This window comes from Protopterus annectens, chromosome 7.part0 (assembly GCF_019279795.1).
Source record: "Protopterus annectens isolate FY-2018-M chromosome 7.part0, PAN1.0, whole genome shotgun sequence".
NCBI lineage: Eukaryota > Metazoa > Chordata > Ceratodontiformes > Protopteridae > Protopterus > Protopterus annectens.
Window position 1 is genome coordinate 1274817677 of NC_056739.1, and position 25739 is coordinate 1274843415.

General features: G+C 36.8%; 1 protein-coding gene across 2 annotated transcripts; it reads left to right on the plus strand.

The window, feature by feature from the left end:
• The first annotated feature begins 2438 nt into the window (after positions 1 to 2438).
• SKOR1 (SKI family transcriptional corepressor 1) lies at positions 2439 to 24590 on the plus strand. 2 transcript variants are annotated; one of them, XM_044077886.1, is made up of 9 exons: positions 2439 to 2798; positions 5201 to 6923; positions 7845 to 7944; positions 9231 to 9338; positions 10340 to 10408; positions 15362 to 15436; positions 15623 to 15697; positions 18147 to 18212; positions 19413 to 24590. In XM_044077886.1, exons 2-9 carry the CDS (start codon positions 5211 to 5213, stop codon positions 19508 to 19510), a joined length of 2304 nt encoding a protein of 767 aa, XP_043933821.1. In that variant the 5' UTR covers positions 2439 to 2798; positions 5201 to 5210; the 3' UTR covers positions 19511 to 24590. The 2 variants fall into 2 exon arrangements, with proteins under 2 accessions (XP_043933821.1, XP_043933822.1); XM_044077887.1 differs by having other exon boundaries at positions 19416 to 24590.
• Positions 24591 to 25739: the final 1149 nt, after the last annotated feature.

A 25739-nucleotide genomic window follows, 5' to 3' on the forward strand; every position in this document is an offset into this window, starting at 1 on the left:
TCCATTACGAGCAGTTAATGCCACAATGTTTTATAATAAGTGCCTGGAGAAAAGTAAAGGTTTATACTAACACACAGTTCCAGCTTGTGTGGCCCTATAAGTACTACTACTGTTAAACAGCATAATACAGTCAACAAATAAGCTTTTTTCCTTCACTCAAGCAGTCACGTTGCTGCTGAATGTTTTGTGCGGCAAGATAGAGTCTACGTTTCTATGCATTGTGAGACAATACCTTTGAGTGTGTGTGTGTGTGTGTGTGTGTGTGTGTGTGTGTGTGTGTGTTGCTACATTGTGTCTATATGTCCAGCTTTATATGTTGTTTAATTTAGAATATATAAATATTTTAAACTTGCGTGTGTGTTCTTGTTACACTTGTAAGGAAACATAATTCATACAATATCATCCCTCTCATTTCAGTTGTATACTTTTATCAATATGTACTTGTCAGCTTTTAGATTTATTTTATTTACAATTTGTTTACCGGGGTAGAGTACTGATGACACAATGACCAATTGCAGGCTCTGACCCCAGCTCCTTTTGCTACATCTGGTTAATATTCCTCTGAGCCTTGATACTTAACGTTTTACTTTTTAAGTCACTGTAATAGTAAATTACTTTCTAAACAAATGCAGTAAGATGCGTTGCTTCCATTTAAAATATTTACAGTAAATTAATAACGAGTTACTGTCTCCAGTTTAATTAAAAACAATTACTTCCGTACTGCTATTATGCCTGCCACAGCTATCATATCCGTTCATTGATCATTGGAACCCTGCAGAAACATTTATACAAGAATAAAAAGAATTTCTTTCCTTAGCGAGACCTTTTTACTATTTGTTTTAAACAAAATTATTTCAAATAGCTTGTTGTGTGGGTTCACTTCATTTTCTGGAGATATTATTAGCGGCACGTCTTCGTGCTTGAAGAGTATCTCGGACATTATTCAAATACGAATATGATACAACCCTATACTTTTCAGCCACTGGTTGAGTCTCCAAGCCTAGCTAAATGATAGTTATTGATCAGCTTATAAATACTTAATTAGACTCAGTTTTGTGTTTTGCCACTCACCAAAAGAGTATTGTACAAATATATCAGTGTTTGCACACACACACATACACACACACACACACACACACACACACACACACACACACACACACACACACACACACACACACACACACACACACACACACACACACACACCATATGGGACAACACATTGTGCCTTTCAACTGGGAAATACTTGTATTACAATAACCATTGCCTCAGGCCCCACATAGACGCTCTTACGCTCGAGTGTCTAAGAGTCAACCCTCGGGCTACTTTTACATGCAAAGTTTAAAAAACAATCAGCGCATTCATTTTTACTGCGATTTCTAATTATGCCTCCTGAAAAGATCATTAGTAATACCCAGGATGACTTTCTGTCGAATTTCACGGCGGCTTTCCTTTAAAACGGGAATGGATCAGACTCCCCCAGCACACACCCACACGTCTCCTGCCCCATGCCCACTTGTTTGCCCCATAACCGATTTACATCTGTAGTACATTCACTGACTGGGCGGGTGTAGTATTTTAAGTTGCTGTCCTTGGTGCTGCCCAGTACTCTGTCAGTAGCTCATTCTGATCTGACAGGAGTGGCCTGCATCTTTTTTTTTTTTTTTTTTTTGGGGGGGGGGGGGTGCTATCAGTTTCAGAAACAGTATAAGGAAACCGCTTCTGACATTTTCCCGGTGCGTTTTGATGTAATTGGGTTTTAGTTTAGTGAGCACATAGATAGCGGCACTAAGATGTGGTGTCAACTTATGCTAAAATATAAATAGGTTTGTTAAGTTCCATGTAATGATGACAGAGAAGTGGACGGTAAGACGCCGTAATACTACTTGTATGTTGTGTTTCTGTATAACTTTAACAAGTCTCTCCCTGGGATGTTCCTGTTTATGTGCATGAAAATAGCAAGCAGCTGTGTGCTTTGTCTGTTCCTCATAAAACCTAGTAAAACTGGAAACTGCGAAGTAATTTTACACACAACTTCTAGCTAATGTGGTACTTCAAGTTATAGTTTTAATAAGTCAGAATTGTTTGGAGGTGTCCATTGTCTAATTTAGGAAATGCAAAATTCACCTGCTTGACAGTTTCTGCGTGTACGCAAAAGTCCGTGTTGTAAAATATCTGTCAGACTGTTATGCGAAGAATTATTCATTCCGACAGAACCATTTAAAGTCGTCACCTTTAATAACGTACAACAGAGAATCTTACCTCCTTAAGTCCTCCTCTACAGCTTTTTAACCCCCACCCCAATCGTTTTTCTTAAAGAACCCAGGCCACGTTTTGATTGACTGCAAGACAACTATGATTGACGTCGCACGAAAGTCCCGAAGGCAAACAGTTAATGTAAATATGCTGGTGCTAAGTGGGTGTGCCTTACTATTATTTTAGCTGTCACTGGATCAATGTACAACGTCTTCAACTAAGGCTCAGCTGAAGCCTCCCTTGGACTTGCCATGTGGTCAGTCTCCTTGTTGCATTTACACGCAGGAGGACAGTGCAGGCGGCGGAGGAGGGGAGCAACAGCCATCCTGCATCTTGCAGGAACCTGCCACAGCACTCCAGCACTATTTGTAGCTAGCATCCAGGTCTGCAGGATTTACAGAAGAACGCTATAACTGGAGCCCTAGACAGGGGAGGAGTACTGGCTGCACAGCCAGGCTGGGTCTGAAGACCTGCTGCTCAGACTGGAAACTAAATCTTGTGAACTCGCAGCTGTGTTCAGAGAGCCACGGACCACCAAGGTAAATAGCGAGATATCTAACGGTCCATTATTGTTTGCATCCTGGCGTTGTAATGACTGTTTGGAAGCTAGTCGCTATCTTTACAAATCTGGAGATTACATTACTATATTACAATTGTTAACAACTTATATACCTCTCAACCTCTTAAAGCAAGAAATCTGGACAAAGCCATAAATAATGGGGGGGACAAAATCCCAAAAATAGGGACAATTGTTAAATATTCCTCTTACAAACTTCAGAAGTTGATAGAATCACAGGTATGGCATTAGCATGAATTCTGTACACGATATGAAGTCAAAACTCAAATTTCTGTCATTATTTTCTGAATTCAGTCCTCAATAATTTGCCAATGATCTGCCAGAAAACCACAATTTTTGGAGAAACAGACCAAAAATATGAGGCAAAAATCTGGACATTCTGCAAAAATCTGGACACTTGAGAGGTATGCCAGAACACCAGTTCAAACAACGCATTTTATTTTAAAAATTCTCCTGATGCTTTACATTTTGTTGTCCTATTTCATACATATTTTAAGTAGCATAGTGTGTATGCATTTATTTCATGCAATCGTCACTTATTAGATAGATAATGTTTCAGAGGCAATGTTTCAAATGTAAGAAAATTAAAATGGGATACGGTTACCACAAGTAATTGTTCAGAAGAGGCATCATTAACGGTTTCTTCTCGCTTTGCACCTGCTAGAGCGTAATACCCAACTTTAATTATAAGTAATGGAAGTTTGTTATTCACATTTTAGAAAATGACTCGACATCTATTTTGTGTAATTAAAATTAAAGCTGCTTTACTGTACCACAAACGTTTTTAAGCTCATTTGCCTAGCTTAGTCTTCTTCTGCTTTGGGTGTTATCGTATTTAGTAGACTTGCTGCCCATTTAAGTCCTCTTCTTCTAATCCCTGCAAATACTTTAAGAAAAGGACGGACACTCGCTACAGCAAGTCTGTCTGTAATTGTGGTCGTTGGGGTGACATGTCCAGACACTAAGATATTGCAAGGCTTATGTGTTTTGTATACTATATCAGTATAGGTCAAGACTTTATTTTGCTATTTTCACTGCTTAAGGCGATTTCAAAACCCTACATCTGCAGCTGTTTATTTTTTTTCATATAAAATATTTATTGCTAATCAGACTTTTTTCTTCAGATATGTAAGTGAAGTGACAGACTGATACTAATCTAGGACAGAATCTTCCAAAACAAGCGAAATATAATAACCAATTGGGCTAAAAGTAGAGACAAAAAGATGCCAAGTTTTTATTTATTTATTGCTAATTACATTTTAAGCGGTCTTTTCTAAAAACAAAGTACAATGCAATTTTCATTGTAACGCATGGGGAAAACAAACTTACCCAACACCGCCATTGTAGGCGTTCTGCTGTTTTCTATTTAGGAAAATAGGATATGTGTGGGATTGCTACGGTATTGACTTTTTTACCCCAATATCATTAGTGCATTTCATTCAGTATCAATGAATACGAAAAACGCCAATAATAAGGATAACGCCTCTACATCGCCGCATGCACTATATAATATTTGAAAAGCATGACCTCGTTAGTACTTGCTAGGACAGAGTTTTAGTGATAAAGTTTGTAAATGCAAATCAGTGAGTTTTCACCCAAAGATGTAACTCCGCATAGATGATATATTTGTTGTTTAATTGAAATATGAACATTAATTTAGCTAATGCAATAGCACAACAGCATGTAATACTTGTCATGACACAGAGGGCCTCTCCATAAGGAAATGTTGACAAAGACACATCTTAATCATACAAATTAAAATCTGGATTTAAAAATGTCTTAACTAGATGTTGAAACATTGTCAGCATTTTATAGGAATATTAACGTGAAACACTCAGTTTTTGTTTCAGTTTGTGGAATTCCAGTACAAGTACCTTTGCTTCATAGCAACAGCAACATTATAATAATATAAAAGACAAGCGCAGGCATGATTTTGCATCGCTGATGTTTTTTGTGAAATTTACAGAACTAGTACTTGCATGAGTGTACTTAAAAGTAAGGCATGAATTCGGGTTTGCATTTTGTATAATTTTGCAATGCAGTTCTGTCATTTTATCATGTATTTAATTTGTATTAAAATGCAACGAATGTTGCGGCTCTGACAGATAACAAAGATCTTACTGTTTTTCATACACAAATGTGCAATATGCAAAAACTGATGGAGGCATGGCGGATCAATTTTCGGTCATTTTATTAGCAGGGGATTACATATCTAAACTAATATCGAGTAATACTAAATGCTTAGAAGCTCAAACTTAACCCATATTTTTCCGTTATAATCGTAAAACAATATTCCTAGTTTAAGGGTAATAATTCTACTAATGTGTGTGAACTTACTAAGCTGCTTTGTTTTATCGTTTGCAGACAGCCCAGAATGGATACTATGGCTAACCAGCTGGGAGCTGGAAGGGACACAAGCTCCTCCCCGAATTCGAAACAAGAGCTTCAGCCTTATTCGGGCACTCTCAAACCCAACCAGGTCGGGGAAGTCAGTCTTTATGGAGTGCCAATCGTTTCATTGGTCATTGATGGCCAAGAAAGACTGTGTCTGGCACAGATTTCCAATACCCTACTGAAAAACTACAGTTACAACGAGATCCACAACAGACGTGTAGCATTGGGGATTACCTGTGTCCAGTGTACTCCTGTGCAGCTAGAGATTCTTCGAAGGGCAGGAGCAATGCCCATCTCTTCCAGGCGATGTGGCATGATTACTAAGAGGGAGGCAGAAAGACTTTGCAAATCTTTTCTTGGTGAACATAAACCACCGAAACTTCCTGAAAACTTCGCATTTGACGTTGTGCACGAGTGTTCCTGGGGTTCCCGGGGAAGCTTCATCCCAGCCAGGTATAACAGCTCCAGAGCAAAGTGTATCAAATGCAGTTACTGTAATATGTATTTTTCCCCAAATAAATTCATTTTTCATTCTCACCGGACTCCCGATTCAAAATACACCCAACCGGACGCAGCAAATTTTAACTCTTGGAGGAGGCACTTAAAACTAAGTGACAAAAATGCGTCCGACGATCTTTGTCATGCTTGGGAAGACGTAAAAGCTATGTTTAATGGTGGCACGCGAAAGAGGACATTTCCATCACATTCGGAGCGATCCACATCTATGAAATCCCAAGGAGCTAATAGCATCTCACAGGGGGGCACAGAGATCCCACACAAAGCAATAAGATGTGAGGATGACAGAACCAACATTGGTATTAGTAATGGGATGCGTAGCTACCCAGTAATACCTGTACCTAGCAAAGGGTTTGGGATGCTCCAAAAAATACCCCCGCCACTGTTTCCTCATCCCTACGGCTTTCCAACCTTTGGACTCTGTCAAAAGAAAGATGACAGCACCGGTGAGCAAAACAAAAATAGCCTCTCTGGCATGTTCTGGCCAGGAGCAAAAGACACAATGTATCCCTCATTTCCAGTGTTCTGGCCCACAGCCGGAAACCTTCCTGTGCCACCATACCCACAGACCCAACCCAAATCTGCAACTGAACATCTGAGTGCAAGACAAAGTGACCTAGATGTATCAGAGCAAAGCGATGGGAGCACGAACACCCCAAAAGATAGTTTAGCTGACAGTGAAAGATGTTCAAGTACACATTCTAGGAATGATGAAGACAGATCAGGAGACGAAGCCAGATCGATTGAAGGAATGCCACTTACTCCCAGGAAAATCAGCTATATCTCAGCATTTAGACCAGTCGTCAAAGACGCTGAGAGCATTGCTAAATTATATGGCAACAGAGAAGTATACAACGGCACCAGGCCTGGGTACCTTTCCCCTGACTTTATGAGTGAAAGCTCTAGCTATCGGTCAGTTTCTCCAGAGGTGGACACTGGAGATGATGAACCGGAGGTAGATGTGGAGTCTAACCGGTTTCCAGATGAGGACGAGTCCGTTTCTCTGTCTGTAGAGGAAGAGCAAAGGTTGGCGATACCTCCTCACGAACCACCAGTGGCCGCGTCCTTACATGAAACAAACAATATAGAATCAGGTTCGGAAATATCATTTGGAGATAAAGAATCCGTGGAAGGAGGGCACCACGAGAAAACAACAGAATCTGATCCAAACTACAAGGTAAGTGAATTGCTTATCCCACACACCAATAATATGATGTTGTCTGGATTCATGTTTTGTAAAACAAAAGATGCACCCACATTAGTATACCAATAAGTCAAAAGTGCTTATAACACAGTAAGACAGTGTCTTCAATGTATTACATGCGAATGATTTTCTACAGCAAGGGAAGAACTACATAAACACAACTGTCATCAAATAGCAACCTTATCTCATTTTAATTCCTGTGTATTTGTCTCTTTTGTGTTTTAATATTTTGCATCTCCAATCACTTTCACTCTGCCACCTGTTAAAAATGATGACAGCAGAAAAATAGATTCACTCTCTTAAACGATTGAGCTTGTCCTAGTAAAAATACAAGCATACAAAATAAAAAAAAGTTGAATTCAATAGCTGACTCTCCTTGAGACACCAAAGAGGTCATGATCTGATACATGGAGACCATTCCAAATAATGGAAAATCCATTGAAAACGGGCAGAAAATTGGAGGTATTGAATATGAAGCGTTTGTAAATTAGAGTCTATACACAGTAGAACACATTTAATTAAATAGATTATAATCTCTGTCATGCTTCTGTAAATAATTCCACATGGTCCGATGGACAGTGCAAGGATTAGTGTGCTTTGAAAAGCTCTTGTGCACTGTTTTTTTTTCTATGCAGTGACAAGAAATGTGTTTAATAAAGGTCTGAATTCTTAAGATTGTACCACATGCCTCACATACTTTAACAATTTTTTATCTTAATTCTTTAAATCAACACTATTGTGAACTGATTGCATTTTGCAACCCTAATGTATTTTATTTGCAGGATAAACTGGTACATTTTGAACTAACCCCCTGTAATCAGTAACCAGCCCTACGAAGTAATACCGCTGTATCAATATCTAATAATTATAAGTGGTATTCTAACAATTTTGCAGATGTATTCACCTGATGGAGAGGGACATTTGTCGACAATGAAAAGCAATCCCACACTGCAGGTGTCCGCGCCGACTTACCTTTGTAATACGGAGGCGAAAGGTAATTGGAACCTTTGTGTATTAGTGGCAAAACATTGATTCGTGTCAGTCAGCACCATGTATTTTCCTATTTCTACAATACAGTGGAACATTCATTAATGCAGTAATTAACACGTTATATTTTTCTTCGTTTAGTATTTGTTCACATTTATATCTAGTGCAAGCGTTGCGGTATTGCTGAGATCAAATCATTTGTTGTCTTAGCCGGACAGGTTTGAATCAGTAGAACTTGAGACAAGATGTGTAGCTCGGTACGTGGCCCAAAAAGTCAAGCATAGGAAGGCACATATTAAATGCCCAGATGCTTTTATGCTTCCAACATTGTTTCAGTCTTTTTAATTATTACCTTTACATAGAATCAGCAGATGCAACTGTATTCCTTTGTGGGAAATGTCATTTGTTTTATTGTACACGAATATTTTCTATATTTTTACAAATGTTTAGAGATTCTGGCTGGGAAGCAGTGGTGGCTGCCTGCATTTAGGTTTATTATTTTTCTACTGGCACGCATCCTGGAGTGAGGTTCAGAAGGTGAGAGTGACACAATAAACTTAGCAGAGCAACACTGAAACCTAACTCCAAAGTTCTGTGATAAGTAATTGCTATCAGGATGTCTGTTTAGAAAGTTAATGTCAATTACAAGAAATGTTGTACCAAACTGAAAGCAACTGTATATATCTATATCTATAGCTATCTATTCTTGAGTAATGCAAACTACAGTTTGGTACACTATAGGTAGTTGTTAGGATAATGTCAAATAATAAATGCTGAAGTACAATGAAATATATAGATCTATTATTGTACTTCAATATCTATGTCTGTCAAGGACCAGTCACCAGAGTATGGCGACCTTAAAATTAATTGTTTGCCGTGTGTGAACATATAATACTTTGCCTCATATATTACTGGAGTACTTATTAAATAACAGAATGCCTTTATCAAACAAAGAGACTACATAAGGTAAAAAGCAATGTTACCACTGGAAATGGGCAACTTAAAAGAAAATGGGCGCAGGTGTTGGCCGCACCTGTTTCATTGTCTCTATGCCGTTATTAGATTAATTTAGAATGTTAGATACTGAAGGGCAGACTCTGACTATCCACCGAATTTTCTGCTTATTTAAAGCTGCTAAACAGCAAGCTACTTTGCTAAAAGCAATGCGATTAAGACTTGTAATAAGAAGTTTACAGAACGTGGGGGTGGACTTTGTCTTTAACTATGTAATTAAAGCTATGTTAAGATCGTACTTTCCTTGCTTATGGTGGACAATCGCTTTAATGTTTTAAGATCAAGATAAAGAAGACCATCTCTCTCCAACAGACGATGAGCAGGAAAAGAAATCCTATCAGGAGCAGGACAATGTTTCCCAGGGAAGTCCTGTAAACGACGATGGGGGTAAGTGGATGTAGAATTCACTTACGAAGCTATTTACTGTTGGCAACCAAATACATCTCTGAAAATTCTGTAACTAAGACATAATTGTAAGTAAGCAAACCTGTTTGAACTGACTGCAGGAAATGCGGACGTTACACACACACGTTACACAACACGCACACACCTCCCATTGTCATTCTTCTCTCATTCAAACGTCACTGCAAACAGCCTGACAATTTATTTACCTTGCGTTGTTTTTGTCTTATCATTAGAATGAGGAATACCAATTACTTGGAAAAAATGTTGTGCTGATCCACTAACAGAAAACACAAAGACGCTGACTCACATGGGTGTTGCAACACCTTTTATTAGACCAGCACAGGTCTTTGCAGTTATTTGACAAACGTTAGTCCATCAGCAGTGTTACTAGCTGCTGATGTTACAGATCCTGCTTTAATATTCATTTGTGTATAGAAAGGGAAGTACATAATTCCCTTCCCATTGGCTAAAAAGACATCTGAAAAGGCTAGTGTGCAGCTCAAGTTATTTAGTGTGACAACTACACCTTAGAGACAGGCACGGTGCGCGTGCGTGCGTGAGTACGCGTGTGTGTATGTAAGACACTTTAAAGCTGGTTTGGCATCCCATAAGCTTAATGTTTCTCCCATTCCTGTTACATTAAAGTATGTGTTTATTCAGTAGCTAAGACAATAGCCCAAGACACTACTTTGACATTAATGGGAAAATAAATTACAGTAAGAGAGTTGTGCTGGGAGATTAGTTTGTAAATCCAAAAGTTTAAGTAATTGTAAAACTCATATGGGTCCAATAATAGGTATTACATCAGCTATGCCTTCAAGTCAGTGTCTTTGTGTTTGAAATACTTGGACAACAGAGGGAGTATCTGTGTTATATTCTGCACCCTAATTCCCAGGTATATGTATTCTTAACATAGCTGTTCATGTTGCTGTATTGTTTTGCAAATAGTCTGTACATCACAAGTGTTTTGTTTTCCTATGCAGAAGAGAATGGGGTTCCAAGTGACTTGCCCGGAGTTCAAGAACAAAAAGATATCGAGCACATGGCCAAAGGTGAGACTAGGCGGTGAGTTCGAAGGCTACCGATAGTAAAATAATGGCATGCACGTTGACGATTGCAAATAATCTGTCTAGTTAATGTAATTGTAAAGGGCAAACACTTGAAATAAAGGCTATAAAATCAGATTACCAGAAAAATGTAGATGAATTAATACTTTGATTGCATATGAAAGAACGAATGTGCAAGAACGAAATTGTTAATACTTGTTTTGCAAATGGGCAGTTTTGAAGATTATAACTCTCAACTGTACAGATTTTCGCAGAATGTCCAGATTTTTGCCTCATGTTGTTGGTCTCTTCCTCATAAAATGTGTGGTTTTCTGGCAAACACTAAGGGATAAAGTCACCAAATAATGACACATTTAAATTTCAGACTTTATAGCCTTCAGAAAATGCATGCTAACACAAACCCTTTTTTTTAGCAAAATTCTAACTTTAAAAGAGCAATATTTAAAACCTTCCCCTATTTGGGGGCATTTGCCCCCCCCCCCATAATTTTAGGCTTTGCCCAGATTTCTTTCTTTAAAAGATTTGGAGGTATGACTAAGATTCATCAAACATTGGCTAAAATTGGCTCCCTTGTTTCTCGTAGGATTTTGGCAAGTCTGCCATGGGTGATGTGGTAGATACACTTCGCCAACAACCTCCAACTGTTTTTTTTTTCTATTTCTAGCAAATCACTGAGGATTACAAGTCAACAAATAGTAATGCCAGACGAGAGTCATACTTCTTATCGTCCTGAAACTGCATGCTGATACAAAACCTTTTGTTAAAAGTTTTTAAGTGAATTAGAGCAATATTAAAAAAAAGTCCCCGATTTTGACCCCCCCCCCCCCCCCATTACTTTTGGCTTTCTCTGGAAGTCTTGAGCAGTAATGTTGACAGGTATGTTTATGAAGAAGGGGAAAAAGGGGAAAACTGTGTATAAATAAGTCAAAGGAAATACCAGAATAAACGCAAACATGGCGTGTGTGTGTGTGTGTGTGTGTGTGTGTGTGTGTTATGTGTTTAGTAATATGAACTCTAACAATGTATTGTTTTCATTACTTGCATATACACACTGAATAAGCATTACATGCCGTGAAGTGGCCATTTTGCTGGCATCTATTTTCAGGGAAATATTGCCAATAAATACAGTAGCAACCTCTGCATAACCAAATAAGAACATAACTGGGAAGGGAGAATCTCGAGGAAAGCTCAACCTATGTTTAATTTACATTGATCTGACAATATTTCTTCGCCCCATAATATCAAAAGAATCACAGAAAAAATTAGAAATAATCAGAGACAATCAAGTGGACTTTTAAAATATTAGTACTATTAACAAGAGACATTGCTAGATTAAAAGAGTATGAATTAATATACATTTTTTTTTGAAGAAAACAAAGTCTAGATCTCTTAATTATTGTCATTATTTATTAAGAGTAATTCAACAATTTTTCTCCAAACGTCACCAGTTGTAGGAGGGATTGAGAGGGACAGAATTAAAATATGAATCAAAATCAGGGACAGTGGAGAGATATGCATTGCTCTACCAAGCGGTATTAAGCTACATTAAATGGATACAAAGTAATCTTTGAGCTTAACGTTTATGAAATACTCCACCATGCCTGACATATTATTTAAATCACTTTGTCCGTTTTATTAACATAATACATTGTTTTAATTTGGTCTTCCGTTACTCTAGCAGTAGTTAAACTCCAGCTGTAGAGATCCTTGTTTTGTGGAATTCACACACACACACACACACACACACACACACACACACACACACACACACACATTCCATATATATATATATATATATATATATATATATATATATATATATATATATATATATATATATATATATATCACTCACTGTCTATCTGTAAATCAGGCTGTCTCTCTCTGCTAAAAGTAATCCCTGGTTCGACCAAATACTGGTCAATAACCCCCACCAAAACTTCAGAGGATCTTAGTATTAGCTTATGTTCCTGTTTTTAACAGTTTAGGGAAAGAAATACAGCTCGTTTTGCGGTAAAAAAATCTATTGGCAGTTGTAATATTCCTACATGGATTACAACATTACCGTTCAGTTCAAGAGTTGTAGCCAGGCATGCTCAAAATCTTCAATTTTGTATAAAAGTTAAGGGCATCTGGAACTGTTTCAGCTTATGTTTATAGCATTCCTCTGCACCCAACATGTATATAGATAATAATAATAACCGTCCAAAATAAATATTTTTTATGGTTGGTGGGGAGATATAACGGCTAAAAATTACGCGTACTTAATAAATCAAAGAGAGCAAGATGTTGAGAGATCTGGACGTTTTCTAAATCCTATGCGGGCAGGGTGCAGGGAATCAACATAAGGTCTAAGAACAGAGAAGAAATTTCAGGCTATTGACTCTGCAGGCTAATGCATCTTTTCCAGTATAAAAACACAGCGATTGTTTTGACCATATAATAGCAACTAAAATAAAATAAATAGCATAGAGGCAGAAATTAATACAATTGGGGTAAGCACATTTACTAAATAAAATAAATGCTCAAAGTCTGGAAAGGTCATTCTCTGTTCTTTGGTTATCGGTGGGCCTTGAATAGTTACCAAGTGGAATATCAGCTGTGTATACGTCCTTCCGTTACCCCCTCCCCCGTCTTCCCATACCGCAACTTTGTTTTAACAGCTAAATAGAGCCACTGACAAGAGTTTTTAAATAAAATGGAAGGATGGACTTTAAATGGTCTGTTGGCCGTATTTCTTCTAGTCATTATAAATACGAACCTTAGCACTTTTATAAAATGACTAAGTCGGCATTTCGGCCTACCTTGTCTAAAAGGAAAATTAATGAAAATCAGCTGAACTTCTTAACTTGCTTTGAACCGCAAGAAATGCCGCCATAATCTAAAGTATTAGTAATCGCTGGAGAGCATTTTGAGTAAGCAGTATGTACTGCGTGTCTTTTTCTTTTTTTTATCTTACTATCTCCCTCTCTATTTTGTCACGTTTGTTGTATGAAGTTTACAGGGTGCAGTTTATCTTTTGTATGTTTTAGTTATGAATTTATGGTTTAGAGCATTAGTGTAATCGGTAGAAATGGCATGTATCAATACACACCATCATTGTAAGACATATTTTCCCGCGCAGACTTATTAAATCAGTCTGACAATGTCCACTGAGCCCGAAATCAAATATGCAGTCACACATATTATGATGTCAGAAAGGATGGGGAGGGCAAGAGGAGGAGAGACAGGATGTAAAAGATCAAGATAAGCTCCATCTTTTTCCTATGAAAAATGTTATTAATATTTTAAGGCTTGTAGCAATAACCAGGAAGATGGAATTTAAGTTACCACAACAGTTTCTCACAAGAACTAAGAGTTTCACTTATATTTAATAATGGAAATTTGAATATACCTCAGTATAAGAAACTTAAATGTTCGAAGAAGCTGACTACACAGCAAGTAGAGAATGAACGTTTAAAAAACCCTCATAGCGAAGGTACAATCAAATTGTTTGCAGGAACACTCATCCCCTTCCTTCCCACTTCAAGGCCAAGCTCCAACGTCCGCACCACTTCCAATTGACACCCCTGAAGTCTGGTAGTGAAACCTCACTCCTCACATGTTTTACATTCAAGTGCACTCTGAGCTAGACGTGAGCTGATAAGCACTGATATGACCGTATGAATTAAGGAGCAACAAAACCTTTCAAAATTAAGAATACCCACCTATTCCTCTGTAATTTGACTACTCATAAATATTAACAAATGAATCTTGCAAAATAAAATAATAACTAAAACATGAATAAAGTGAGAGAGCAAAATAGACATAGAAACAAAACATAAAGTAAGAAAGGCCGAAAAATTGAGTGAGAAAGATTAATAAAATCATTGGTTGTTTGAAGCAGTTTGCAAGTATCACACCAGTGTTGACGTTTTCTTTAGTAAAACTGCTCTTCTCAGTGATCAAGAACAATAATACTTGCTTCATTTGCCTTAGAATGTTGCTTTTCTCTGACCACTGCAATTTACTGTCATTACCCAAATGTATCAAGTGGTAAAACGGAAGTATTTCAAAGATGTTTAAAGCAGCAGACCAGTGACACTTGAAGATAACAACTATGCACAATTGCTCCTAAATACTGAATAAGAAATTTCACGCAAGATATTTTTGCTTTTCTGTGAACAATATAATACAAGAAAACAAGTTTATTAAAAGGATGCATATCTGAATTTGTCTTGTGCTTTTTATTTACAAATAGAAAAACTGTGATTTTGATGGAAGGCAAAGATCACCCCAATCAGCCAGTAAGGTGTTCACTTTTAATTGGTTATCTAATCTTACATACGTTGTTGACTTTACTGATTGCAACAGCAGTTTTATACAGTTAAACCTATATGGCCAACTTACTGGCGTAGTGAGTGTGGGATGCAGCCTTTCTGTTTCCCATAAAGACGTTTCTATCCTTATAGTAAATAGTAATGACACTGAGCAAGTACTTAGCATATTACTTTCAGTGAAATGTAGTTTCAAACCCGCGCTAGTGCTTAGTTTTTTGTCTAAGTATTTACAAATTATGGCAAATGCAGAGTTCAAGTGAGAGAGCTATGTCTGGATTACACTGTTTGTGGTTTTATTTATTTATTAAAATATTTTAAGTACTGCTATAAAGAATGAGCACACGAATACCAGTACAGACTCTGGAATCTTCGATCAGATAGTTCAGAAATAAAATGCCTTCAGTGTACGTTCTTTCTGATTACTTAGCAACAAAAGAGTGAAAAACAGCAAAATAAAATATGTTGTGAAACACCTTTCCCAGCTGTTGAGTTCTACTAGGAAGCTTGCTGGAATTGAATTTCGTCTGATAGTTTCAATCGGTACTTCTACTAACAAGCTGTTAGTCTTTAAATAATAAGTAGAAATTTAGTATGCTAAAGTGTTTCTGTATTTTAACAGGTGAATTACAAAAGCTGCTCGTTGAACAGATGGATCTGCGAAAAAAACTAGAACGAGAATTTCAGAGTCTCAAAGGTATATTCATTCTCCAACACCATTCTCTTTATAGTCCTGACACTTCGGTGCACTTAGTCTATATAATTGCATGACCCATTCTTTAAGCTAACGGGAAACAGTTTATCTGAAGCACATCAGTGACCTATAAAAAGTGCATTTTTTTACAAAACATGTAGTTTCAATGTTTCTTTTTAATTTGTGTAGATAATTTCCAAGATCAAATGAAGAGGGAGCTTGCTTACAGAGAAGAAATGGTGCAGCAGCTACAAATTGTTAGAGGTAAGCATCTTAATTTTGTAGTCCCTGATGCTATAAAGGGAATTAGATTGTGATCAGATCAAATCTTTCATTCGTTTTATATATTTTGTAAACAAGCCACTTTATAACAAATACTCTTCACGTTTTGTGCCTTTGACATGGCCACGCGTTTTTTTTAGATGTAACCCTGTGGCGATTTGCAACTCTTTTCAGTTTCTTCCCAGCTACCTCCATGGTACCGCTTTAATACAACTAGCTAAATTATGTCCAGGACCAATGACAGAGCAAATGATAATCAGAGGCAGCTGGTTTTTAAAGTTGATATAGTAAGAGATTTTTTGGTTAACATGCATTTTCTGGAGTAAAATAAGTCTGTGACTTCAAAGGTTCCACTATTTGTTGACTGTAAACAACCGCCTTTCTAAAAAAAAGCACATATTTTAGGAAGGCTAGAACAAAATTCTGAGCTAGAACTGTGAGCATACCCGGAAATCAGGAATAAACTGAAGGGTTTTCCCCGCTGCTTTTTGTGCTTTGTGCCACATAAACATAAACAGAACATCTGCTGTGGCGTGTGACACTAAGTTCACACATCACGCGTTCACTTTCAGCAATGTTTGGCAATATGCACTGTGCAGGATAGCATTTACACAAACTGAATATAACGTCACTAAATTAATTGTTGTAGAATTTATCAAAAGAACAGATCTGCGATGTATCATGCACCTGTCCGGGTACATGTTGTAAAAGGTAAACGAAGAAAACAAGTGGATACACCTTATTTCGGACATACTGCTCACTTCTGTTATTTTGGGACAGCCTTTACGTTTTGTTTGCCTTCTGGTGATTTTAAATGACTTTGTCCCGAAGGCGTTGTCTCGCTCTGCTATGAGTTCTGGTTATACGATTATTCATGACATTGTGGTGACATTGTTGTTTTTGTGCTAAATTGTATTACTCAAACTTTACTACAAAACAACTTAACTGCTTAGGATAACGCCAGGCTTACTTGAGCAAGTATTACAGATACTAAGACACTGCTCTTTCCTCTCAACTATCCCTGATTTTCACAGACGTCCTTGATTTTGACTCAGATTTTATCTCTGTCTCTCTCTCTTAATCCCTCCTAAAACTGGCTACTTTTGGAGAAAAAGCAGTGAATTACACTTTATAAATAATGACAATTAGAGTTATAGACTTCATTTACTAAGAAAATGGATATTATTTCACATTCTCTTATTCTGTCAATATCTCTAGTTAATAGTACTAATATTTTACAAGTGTCCCTGATTATTTCTGGATTTGTCCCTGATTGGTTGAGAGCTATGGGTGGAATGTCTAGTGTTGAAATCTTTTCAAGGTTGGCCAATTTGATAATGTGGATCGGGGACGTCCACTCAACTTTCTCTTGGAAAAGAGAGAGAGAGAGAAAGAGACTGGGAGATACTTGCTTGACTTGAATCTCTTGATTTATTTGTGTATGGATATTTATAAATAATGGTGCTTGTCTCTGAACTCTACAGATTTTTGCCACATATTTTGGTCTGTTCCTCATAGAATTTGTGGTTTTCTGGCAAATAACTGAAGAGTAAATTTAAGGATAATGAGGTACATTTGAATTACAAACTTAATACTATCTAGAAAATGCATGTTAATGCAAAACCTGTTATTCTAGCAACTTTTCTATTTTTATAAGAACAATATTTAAAAATGATCTCTGATTTTGAACCTTTGTCCCCACCCCCATTATTTCTGGTTTTGTCCAGAATTCTTTTGATTACAGGTTGAGAGGTATTATTAGTCTTAAAATATAGTATTTAAACACATTGGCACGGTCTGCCACACATTCATTGTTAAGAATGTTTTGACTAACATCTATGATAAATAACTGAATCACATTAATTCATCAATGGGACCTTATATATGTATACAGTTGCACATTTTAACCATGCTGTAAGCTTCCTAATTGAAGGATTTAGTTTGATTTTACTAACTGTATCACATTTTGCCCATTATTCCACATTATGAGAGGCAGTATTAGACATTTTAGTCATGGATGGTTGAGAGCTATGAGTGGGGGTTGGGCAGGGGATATGTTTCTGTTGGGGGATTAATGCGGTGCGAGTGAAGTAGTGGATTTATCTTATTACAGTTTCATAGCACATTTTAACACATTTTTGGCGAAAGCATATTATGGTAAAAAAACACAAACTCCCATTCGAGAGATAGTTTGATTCTGAAATCCTATAATTTAATACAATGTCACTTTTGGTCGGTAGTCCAGGCTGCTGGTGCAGTGCTGGAATCCGTGTTCTTCATGTTTTTTCTAGCTTCTTCGTATTTTCTTATAATATAAGGCTTGCTCTTAATCTGGATTAGACCAACTCAGCCATTGCTAAATTCGTTACGTTGTTCTTTTATGACTTTTGACTTTGAATTTCTGGTGAATTTCGCTTTTATGATTTTGCAGATACCTTATGTAATGAACTGGATCAAGAAAGAAAGGCACGTTACGCTATTCAGCAGAAACTTAAAGGTAATGTCCAAATGTAATTGCTACACTGACAGAGACCTGACAGTTATGATAAAATGCAGAAATCGGAAGCCATAATGTAATACAGTGGTGGTGGTAGTGATGTGTATGTTAGGGGGTGTAAAACACCACAATCAAGAAAAGTCAAACTTGGGAATTTAGTAATGAAATGCAATCACCCCGTTATGATGAACATATCAAAACGTTATGATGAAAATATTAATAATAAAAATAAAAAAGATAAAAGGGTGTCCCTGCATCAAGTGACTAGGCTTTGTATGTGTGTGCGCGTGCTTGGATACACGCGACTGTGCGTTTAATGTACAAACCCAGGAATATAGATCATAGATAGATAGATAGTTCGAGAGGGCACTACCGATTTATCTTATAAACGATCTATTAGCTATATTTATCATGTCATCCAATTTCTAAATTATGTTAGCTGTACTGTGTGTCAAGTTTGGCTTTATTACCCGGCCCTGTATGTAGTTGGAGCTAACCGCCATCAACTGCTCCAACTTTCTGCGATTGTTTGATGTATTCTGTACACTTGCACTTTTCTGCGACATCCTCTTGTGCAGCTTGTGTTTTACTTTATATAATAGTATTCTACTATCCCAAACAAACTATTGAACTGCAAGTACACGTGGTATTCAAAATGTCTGGAAATCATCTTCTGTATCCTTTTTAGCTAGCCTTCATTGGTACGTTCTCAGCAGGAAGGCTGTTTTTTAACGTCCCTACGACTGTGGTGTGCAATACACATCTCCCTTAACATTTTTTACAAGGATGACTAGTCTTTTGCTTAGCATAAACATCTTCAGCATGATAGATGGCCACCAGTTATTCTAAGGAAAATGACTGGCTTACTTTTAAACTGTAGTACCTCCTAACAATGAAAATAAATATGGTATGATACTCCCTATTTAACTGTTTTGTACTCCGTTTTTTGGCTTTTTTTAATTTAAGTTACTTAATGTATATGCTGCATCAAGAAAATCATTTCAAGTGAAGTAGTTGTCATTGTTTATTTCACTTTATTGACATTTTTAATGGTGGGTTGAGGGTTGGAACAGTCCGTGTGAAGTTACCCAAAGCAGGCCTTTTTATTGTTCAAGCAGAACATGCAAGAATCCTGGTTGGTGTCTTGATATAAAATGGTAGGAGAAATCTATTGCTGACCAGTATTCTTTTTTCTCCTAGAAGCTCACGACGCCCTTCACCATTTTTCCTGTAAGATGCTAACACCTCGGCACTGCACTGGAAACTGTTCTTTTAAACCCCCTCTGCTACCCCAGTGACAGACGATTCTAGTGGAGCTAGCATTAAGCAAGTTGTTCTTGCAGATGGACTATGTTAAGAAGAACTCCACAGAGACCTCATGGATTCACATCTTAAGAAGCAAGCCATGGATGCAACAGAATATTGTAAATACAGAAACTGAAAGCATCACAAGCCGTCTTGACACTTGACGTCAACGTTTGAAAAACATTCGTAAATAATATAGTAAACTACGTCACAGTTAAATGCAACACACATGTTACTCAACTGGATCAAAAACATATTGGTCCCATGTACATTATTGTTAATTGTTAATAATATATATAAACGCACTACTGCGAGAAATGTTCTATGTACTTTATTTCTGAGGGTTTGATTCAAACCGCTAAACTTCCTTGTGTACCGCTCATGAGGATGACTCGTACGTGACAATGTGCAATTGATATATCGTCTTGTAAGTCTATTGTTCCAGTACATTAATTTATATTTATTTATTTGCATTATTTATCATTCTTTGTATAAATATTGATGTGGAGCACTTTAAAAAGCAACTCTGTAAAATACAACAAGTTTGAGAAGAATCTACGTACAAGTGAATTTATTATTAAATTGTAGATAAATTGAAGTTGCAGGTTAACTGGGATGATGGCGTTCTGCTTAGTGGCCGGGATACTTACACTATCTGGTACTTGGGAAGCCTGAAATGAACGACACTGTCAAACGATGCTTAAAGTGACTAGTAAGTTCCACCCAGACCCTCGTAGGATAAACCAGCATTAGTTGCATACATGGTTCTTGCTGGATGTAAGCCAAACTAAGACAACGTTTCCTTTTTTTCTGTAACAGTTAACACACCTCTCTTGAAGATACATATATTTTAATTTCATACAGTCTGCAAGGCCAGCTCCACCCCCGGCCTAGTCCTCGAAGTTTTAAATTAATGTTTTTTTAACATTAATTTGTTACGTCCTTATTTTGCATGCACCTGTGTAATTGTGCACAGTCATTAATGCAATACTGTGTTGGGTGAAAGTGGTCTTTGCAAGGCTTATACAGTTTCAGCTTTTAAAAGGGTTGTCATATGTTAAACACAGTTTCAATCAAGTTGATGCTCATTCTGACTATTTAACAGGGTTTATTTCAACCCCCCCCCCCCCACACACACACACATGCACATATATGATTTTGACAGATTTATTCAATCAAGCTGACATTTGAAAAATCTTAGAACAACTTTCTCATGAAAGGGCTACACAACTGTATCCTCTGATAAATGATTACTTTTTAAGGAGCTTTGATAGACACGGTGCAGTTAAAATTCCACTTGGAGACTCAACAAAGAGACAAGCTTCATGTTTGTAAACTGAGCACTGCACTAACACACAGACGCAGTGCGCACATACTAATATCAAAAGGTCACAGCAGTTATTTGTGCATTGAGGGCTAGGACCACTCACTTAACCTCCCTTTACCCCACTCCCCAGCACACATAGGAACAGTGTCTGGCTGCTGTAGACCACTGTTTTGCAGAAAAATGTTAATATTTTGCTGATTCTTGTTTGTTGAAAACTGGAGTATGTCATAAATATGAAACAACCAACTGCAAAATTACAATGTAAGCTAAACAAACGAATACATTTGATCTCAAATTCCACTCAAAATCAGTTAAAAAGTGATATATATTACCTTATACATTATTTCTTCTTTTTACAGACTGTAGACATAACTCTTGTTCTGTAATTTGCTTAACCAAACAAAGCAAGTAACAAATGCATTTATCATTGAAAGGACAAACTTTTCGCTGTGCATTTAAAGAACACAATGTTTTGACACTTAAATAACGGGAGGCAGTTTGGGGTTAAATAGGTGAGTCTGGTACCACCACTCAAATATTTGCAGTGTGTACGCGAGAGTACCTCGTGCAGTGGTGAACACATACACGTGGGATGATGGTGTTAGGGGTGTGGTCTTATAATTTCTTAAAGGGCATTTACGTAAAGCTGTAATACTTTAAACGTATCTGACTTGGAACATAGTAGGGTGGTACCAAGAAACTGAAAGGCATTTACACCAGCAATTAGACGTCTCACATCTGAACAAAGACGGTATGGCTGCACAGCGTAACATTAACTTGAGTAAGCATTCTATATCTTCCAGTCTTTTAGGCTGAATGATAACCTCAAACATAGAAATGCGGCCACCTTGCAAGGGCAGTTACATATTCAGAAAGGACTCTTTCAGATGTTGTCACTACCGAATTTCTGCAGTAGTTTTTATTTTCACTTTATTTCAAACTTTGAACATTTAACACACTTGAATGCTCAACATAGCTCATGCTTACATCATCACACTGAAAACATGTTCTTCGTGTCTCTTAGATATGTGAACGTTGTGTAGTAGCACATTATAACAGATGAATACTAAAATGGGATTCCTCTCCATATTTCTTAAATCCTCCTAACTCAGGTATTGTACATCTTCCCTATCACTTGTCATAAAAGCAGAGTGAAGGCAAACATTTGCTACCAAATGTATTGCAGTTTACATAACTGTTATATATTTTCTTATATTTTGTTTACCACATGCAGTCTGAACATTGCCCCGTAAATCCATAAACCGTATCTGACTTGGGGAAAAAACATCAGACATTTTCCATCCAGTGGCTTAGCCTAGCTACTCTGCTCACCCATCCCACCCCCATTCAGTTAGAATCTGAAAGGTGTCGCTTTCACATGAGTTTACATTTTCTTCAGGTGAGCCCATGGCTCTCCAAATCTTATTTACAAAAATCAGGGACCAGTTATAAAGCTCAGGGATAGAGGGCCCAAACTAGGGACCCTTTCTGAATATTGATACTGTTCACTTAGAAAGTTGATAAAACATGAGGATTTGCAAAATTACACATTTTCTGAAGAATAACTACACAGCTGTAATACTTAACTTTAATTGTCACTGTTTTGTGACAAAATCATGGATTTTATGATGGCTAGAGTACAATTTGAACCAAAGTCAGGGGCATTCCTGAAAATCATGGATGGATGAGATGTAGGTATGTTCCATTTAGTCCCTTCTATCTGCTATCTTATTCCAAGCAGTAACACCTTGTGCCTGCATGTACTTTGCCATTAGTACCTCTGCAGAAAATTATTTGTTTCTATACAGGAGTCTTAAGTCCCTTTGTTCCTCTTACATTTGGACACAGCTATCACAGCTCATAAAAGCAACAGCTGCAGCAACAACATTTTTCTGTATTTTTATTTTGTTGCTAGTAGAGGCATTTTAAATGAGTGCATGTCAAATTACTGAAAAGTAATACACTGAAAGGCTTAGTATTAAATGAACAATGTTGAGATGTCAAAATGATGAAATGTTAAAACGTTGAAATCAAAACATTTGCTTCCCTACATGTGTAGACAGCTGCACTTGCCTCCCTAACCCAAGTTGACATTTGTTTCTGAATTTCAGTAACAGGAGAGCAATATTGTTTGTTGACTGGCCATGTACTGGTGCAGTGTACAATTGTAGTACGTGTATGCTGTTAATAGGTATTGTGAGTTCAACACCATAAAGTTTCAACATTTTGACATTTCAGAACTTTGTATTCAGTATTATGACTTTCAGTATACCAGTATTCAATAAGTCATCATGTACCCATTTTAAATATATAGTATGAAAAATTGAACATTTGTCCACCCATCCCAAAATAAGTACTTAATAAGTGCAGGGTTAGAGTAAATCGGTCTACTGGCAGATGCCAATATTTATTTGTTTTAAGGTATTCCTTTCATAGTTGGCATTCTTTGTTAGTACAGGGTATAATCTTCTGCAGTCTGGTAGGTGAATACAACAGAATGTAATGTCCTGCTCCAAAACAATTTCACCCATTTGCTTTTGAACAGATGGCAGGGTTTTAACCTTACTTTTCTGGCAAGTTTGGAGATGCACAAAACTGTTCTGAAACCCTTAATAAATTGCATGCTTCTGGAGATACCAAATGCTAAATCACTGAAATAAAACAAAGTGGGTGGATCCAAGTATAAGAAAGTAGAAACCTTTCGTAGCAGGTATGAGCTGTGTGGTTTTGTCTTATAACTATCAAAAGGCAATTTCTTCAGTAGAAGGATATGAGGATTGAAAAAAAAATGTATGATTCAACATAAGGTTTAAGAAGGGGAAATTGTTGCAGAGAAATGAAGATATATGAAGAATGTTCAGGAACTTATACAAACTCTTCAGCTTCAGATTTATTTAAGTGTATGTAACCGTTCTCTGTACAAAAAATGAGATGTACAAAAACAGTCACAATACTGAGAATAACAACTCTTAATGAAGCGTACAGATGCTGTCTGGAAAATATTTGGGAATATGTTGTACATAAGCCAAAAACTGATGGAACTTGGAAGAATTCTATTAAAGTGAGGAAAGACCACATTTAAGAAAATGTAAAAAGCAGAGTTGTGTGGAGGGGATGTCTCTTGATGAGCATTTATACTAATATTATCAAGGTGATCATTGGCCTGCTGTTCAATATTTATAACATACTGTGTTGAAATAAATGGATAGTTGGCACATGCATATAGGAAATGTATGTGTACTAGAAATGCATTTTAAAATTCAGAAGGTTTATAATAACAAAGTGGAATAGATCATTACACAAAATACTGATGTCATGGGGACAGATGGTTTGCACTCAGGCCAATGCACACCCTAAATCTGTAGCGACATCCTTACAGTGAACGGAGGAACTATGGTCTCAACAGGCAGATAAGTACTGGAGTTAAAACAAATTTATATTTTTTTACATTAACCTGCATCTTATGGTGCACATATTCCCAGGTTAGCAGAGAGTTGTTGACTTATTGTTTTGCAGCTAGCATTAGAGTCAGAATGGAATACTAATGGATTATATTTCCTTTTATATCACAAGAAAAAATGTTTTTAGTAATATCATCATGGTTAGTAAAAAATCACTGGGAATTGTTTTTGAATAGTTATATTTAACAGAAGAACATCATGCAAAATACTTCTCAGTTCTTGCCATGAAAACCAGTCAGTAATGATGTTTGGAGATTTGTGTAATAAATAGTTGCGTGCTGTGCATATCAGGAACATGACCTGTTATATGTTTTGGTTCATTTTGTAAATACATTTACTTTTAAGGTTAGCTGTATAGCAAACAAGATGATCATTATTTCAGCAGAACCCCAAAAGCTGTGAGATAGCATTTCAGCAGACACTTAATCAGTTAATTTTTAAATATAAATTCTGTTGCAAATGTTGAAAATATATATTTTCTGGTGTACCTCCAAGCTGCTAAACTGCTTTACCTAGCGGCGATACATGCAGTCTTACTGTTCATTTGTAGCTTATAAGTGAGGTATCCTATCACATCTCAGTATAATCACGTAAGCACAGTTTTGAGATCCTTACTGGACTTATACTTGAAAATGTTTTAATCTGGCATTAATTTCCAGTTATCCTCAAAACTGATGCCTTAACAACATCCCGCGGGTCTTTCCAACAATATTTCCTAACACCACATGAATTTTGAGTATAATGGGTCAAAGTTTGTTGTACTATAAAATATCAGTATTTTCTTAAATTTTACTATAAGTTCTCTTCTTATAAAGTGGTGTTTAGAAACATTTAATTTGTCCCAGTGTTTCAGACTCTTTATACAAAACTGTGCAGTTGCTATCTTTTCTAACCAGACACACAAGTGGTTATAATTAATATTTACAGAGCAGACGTATTAGGTGATGTTTCCTTTTCAGTTCAGTTTTTCCAACTCAGAACTAGACGAACTGTAACCCTTCACTCCAGAGCATATGCAACTATGACTCTGAAGCCCTATGCTTAATTCTTAATCTTTGCACATTCGGTGTGATGTCTCACTGAGGTGACTACATTCATCTGACAACTTTGCAAAAGTTCTTTTCATAAATGTATCTCATTAGAATGCTGCCCTCATATATTCTTAATTCTTTGTTATTTAAACAACATATATAATTGATCTCATTTCAACATATTCAAATGTAACACATTCATTCATTCATTCATTCATTCATTCATTCATTCATTCATTATTGCTGTAATATCAACTGCTTTTTCTTGTGTAGGGTCATAGGGTAGCTGGTGCCTTAACTGGCATAAAGTGGGTATAGAGCTAAAACGCAATGAGATGTTACTCTATCTCAGAACAGTTTATAATGTTTTTCTCACAAATATTCCAAAGGATCTATTTTTTTT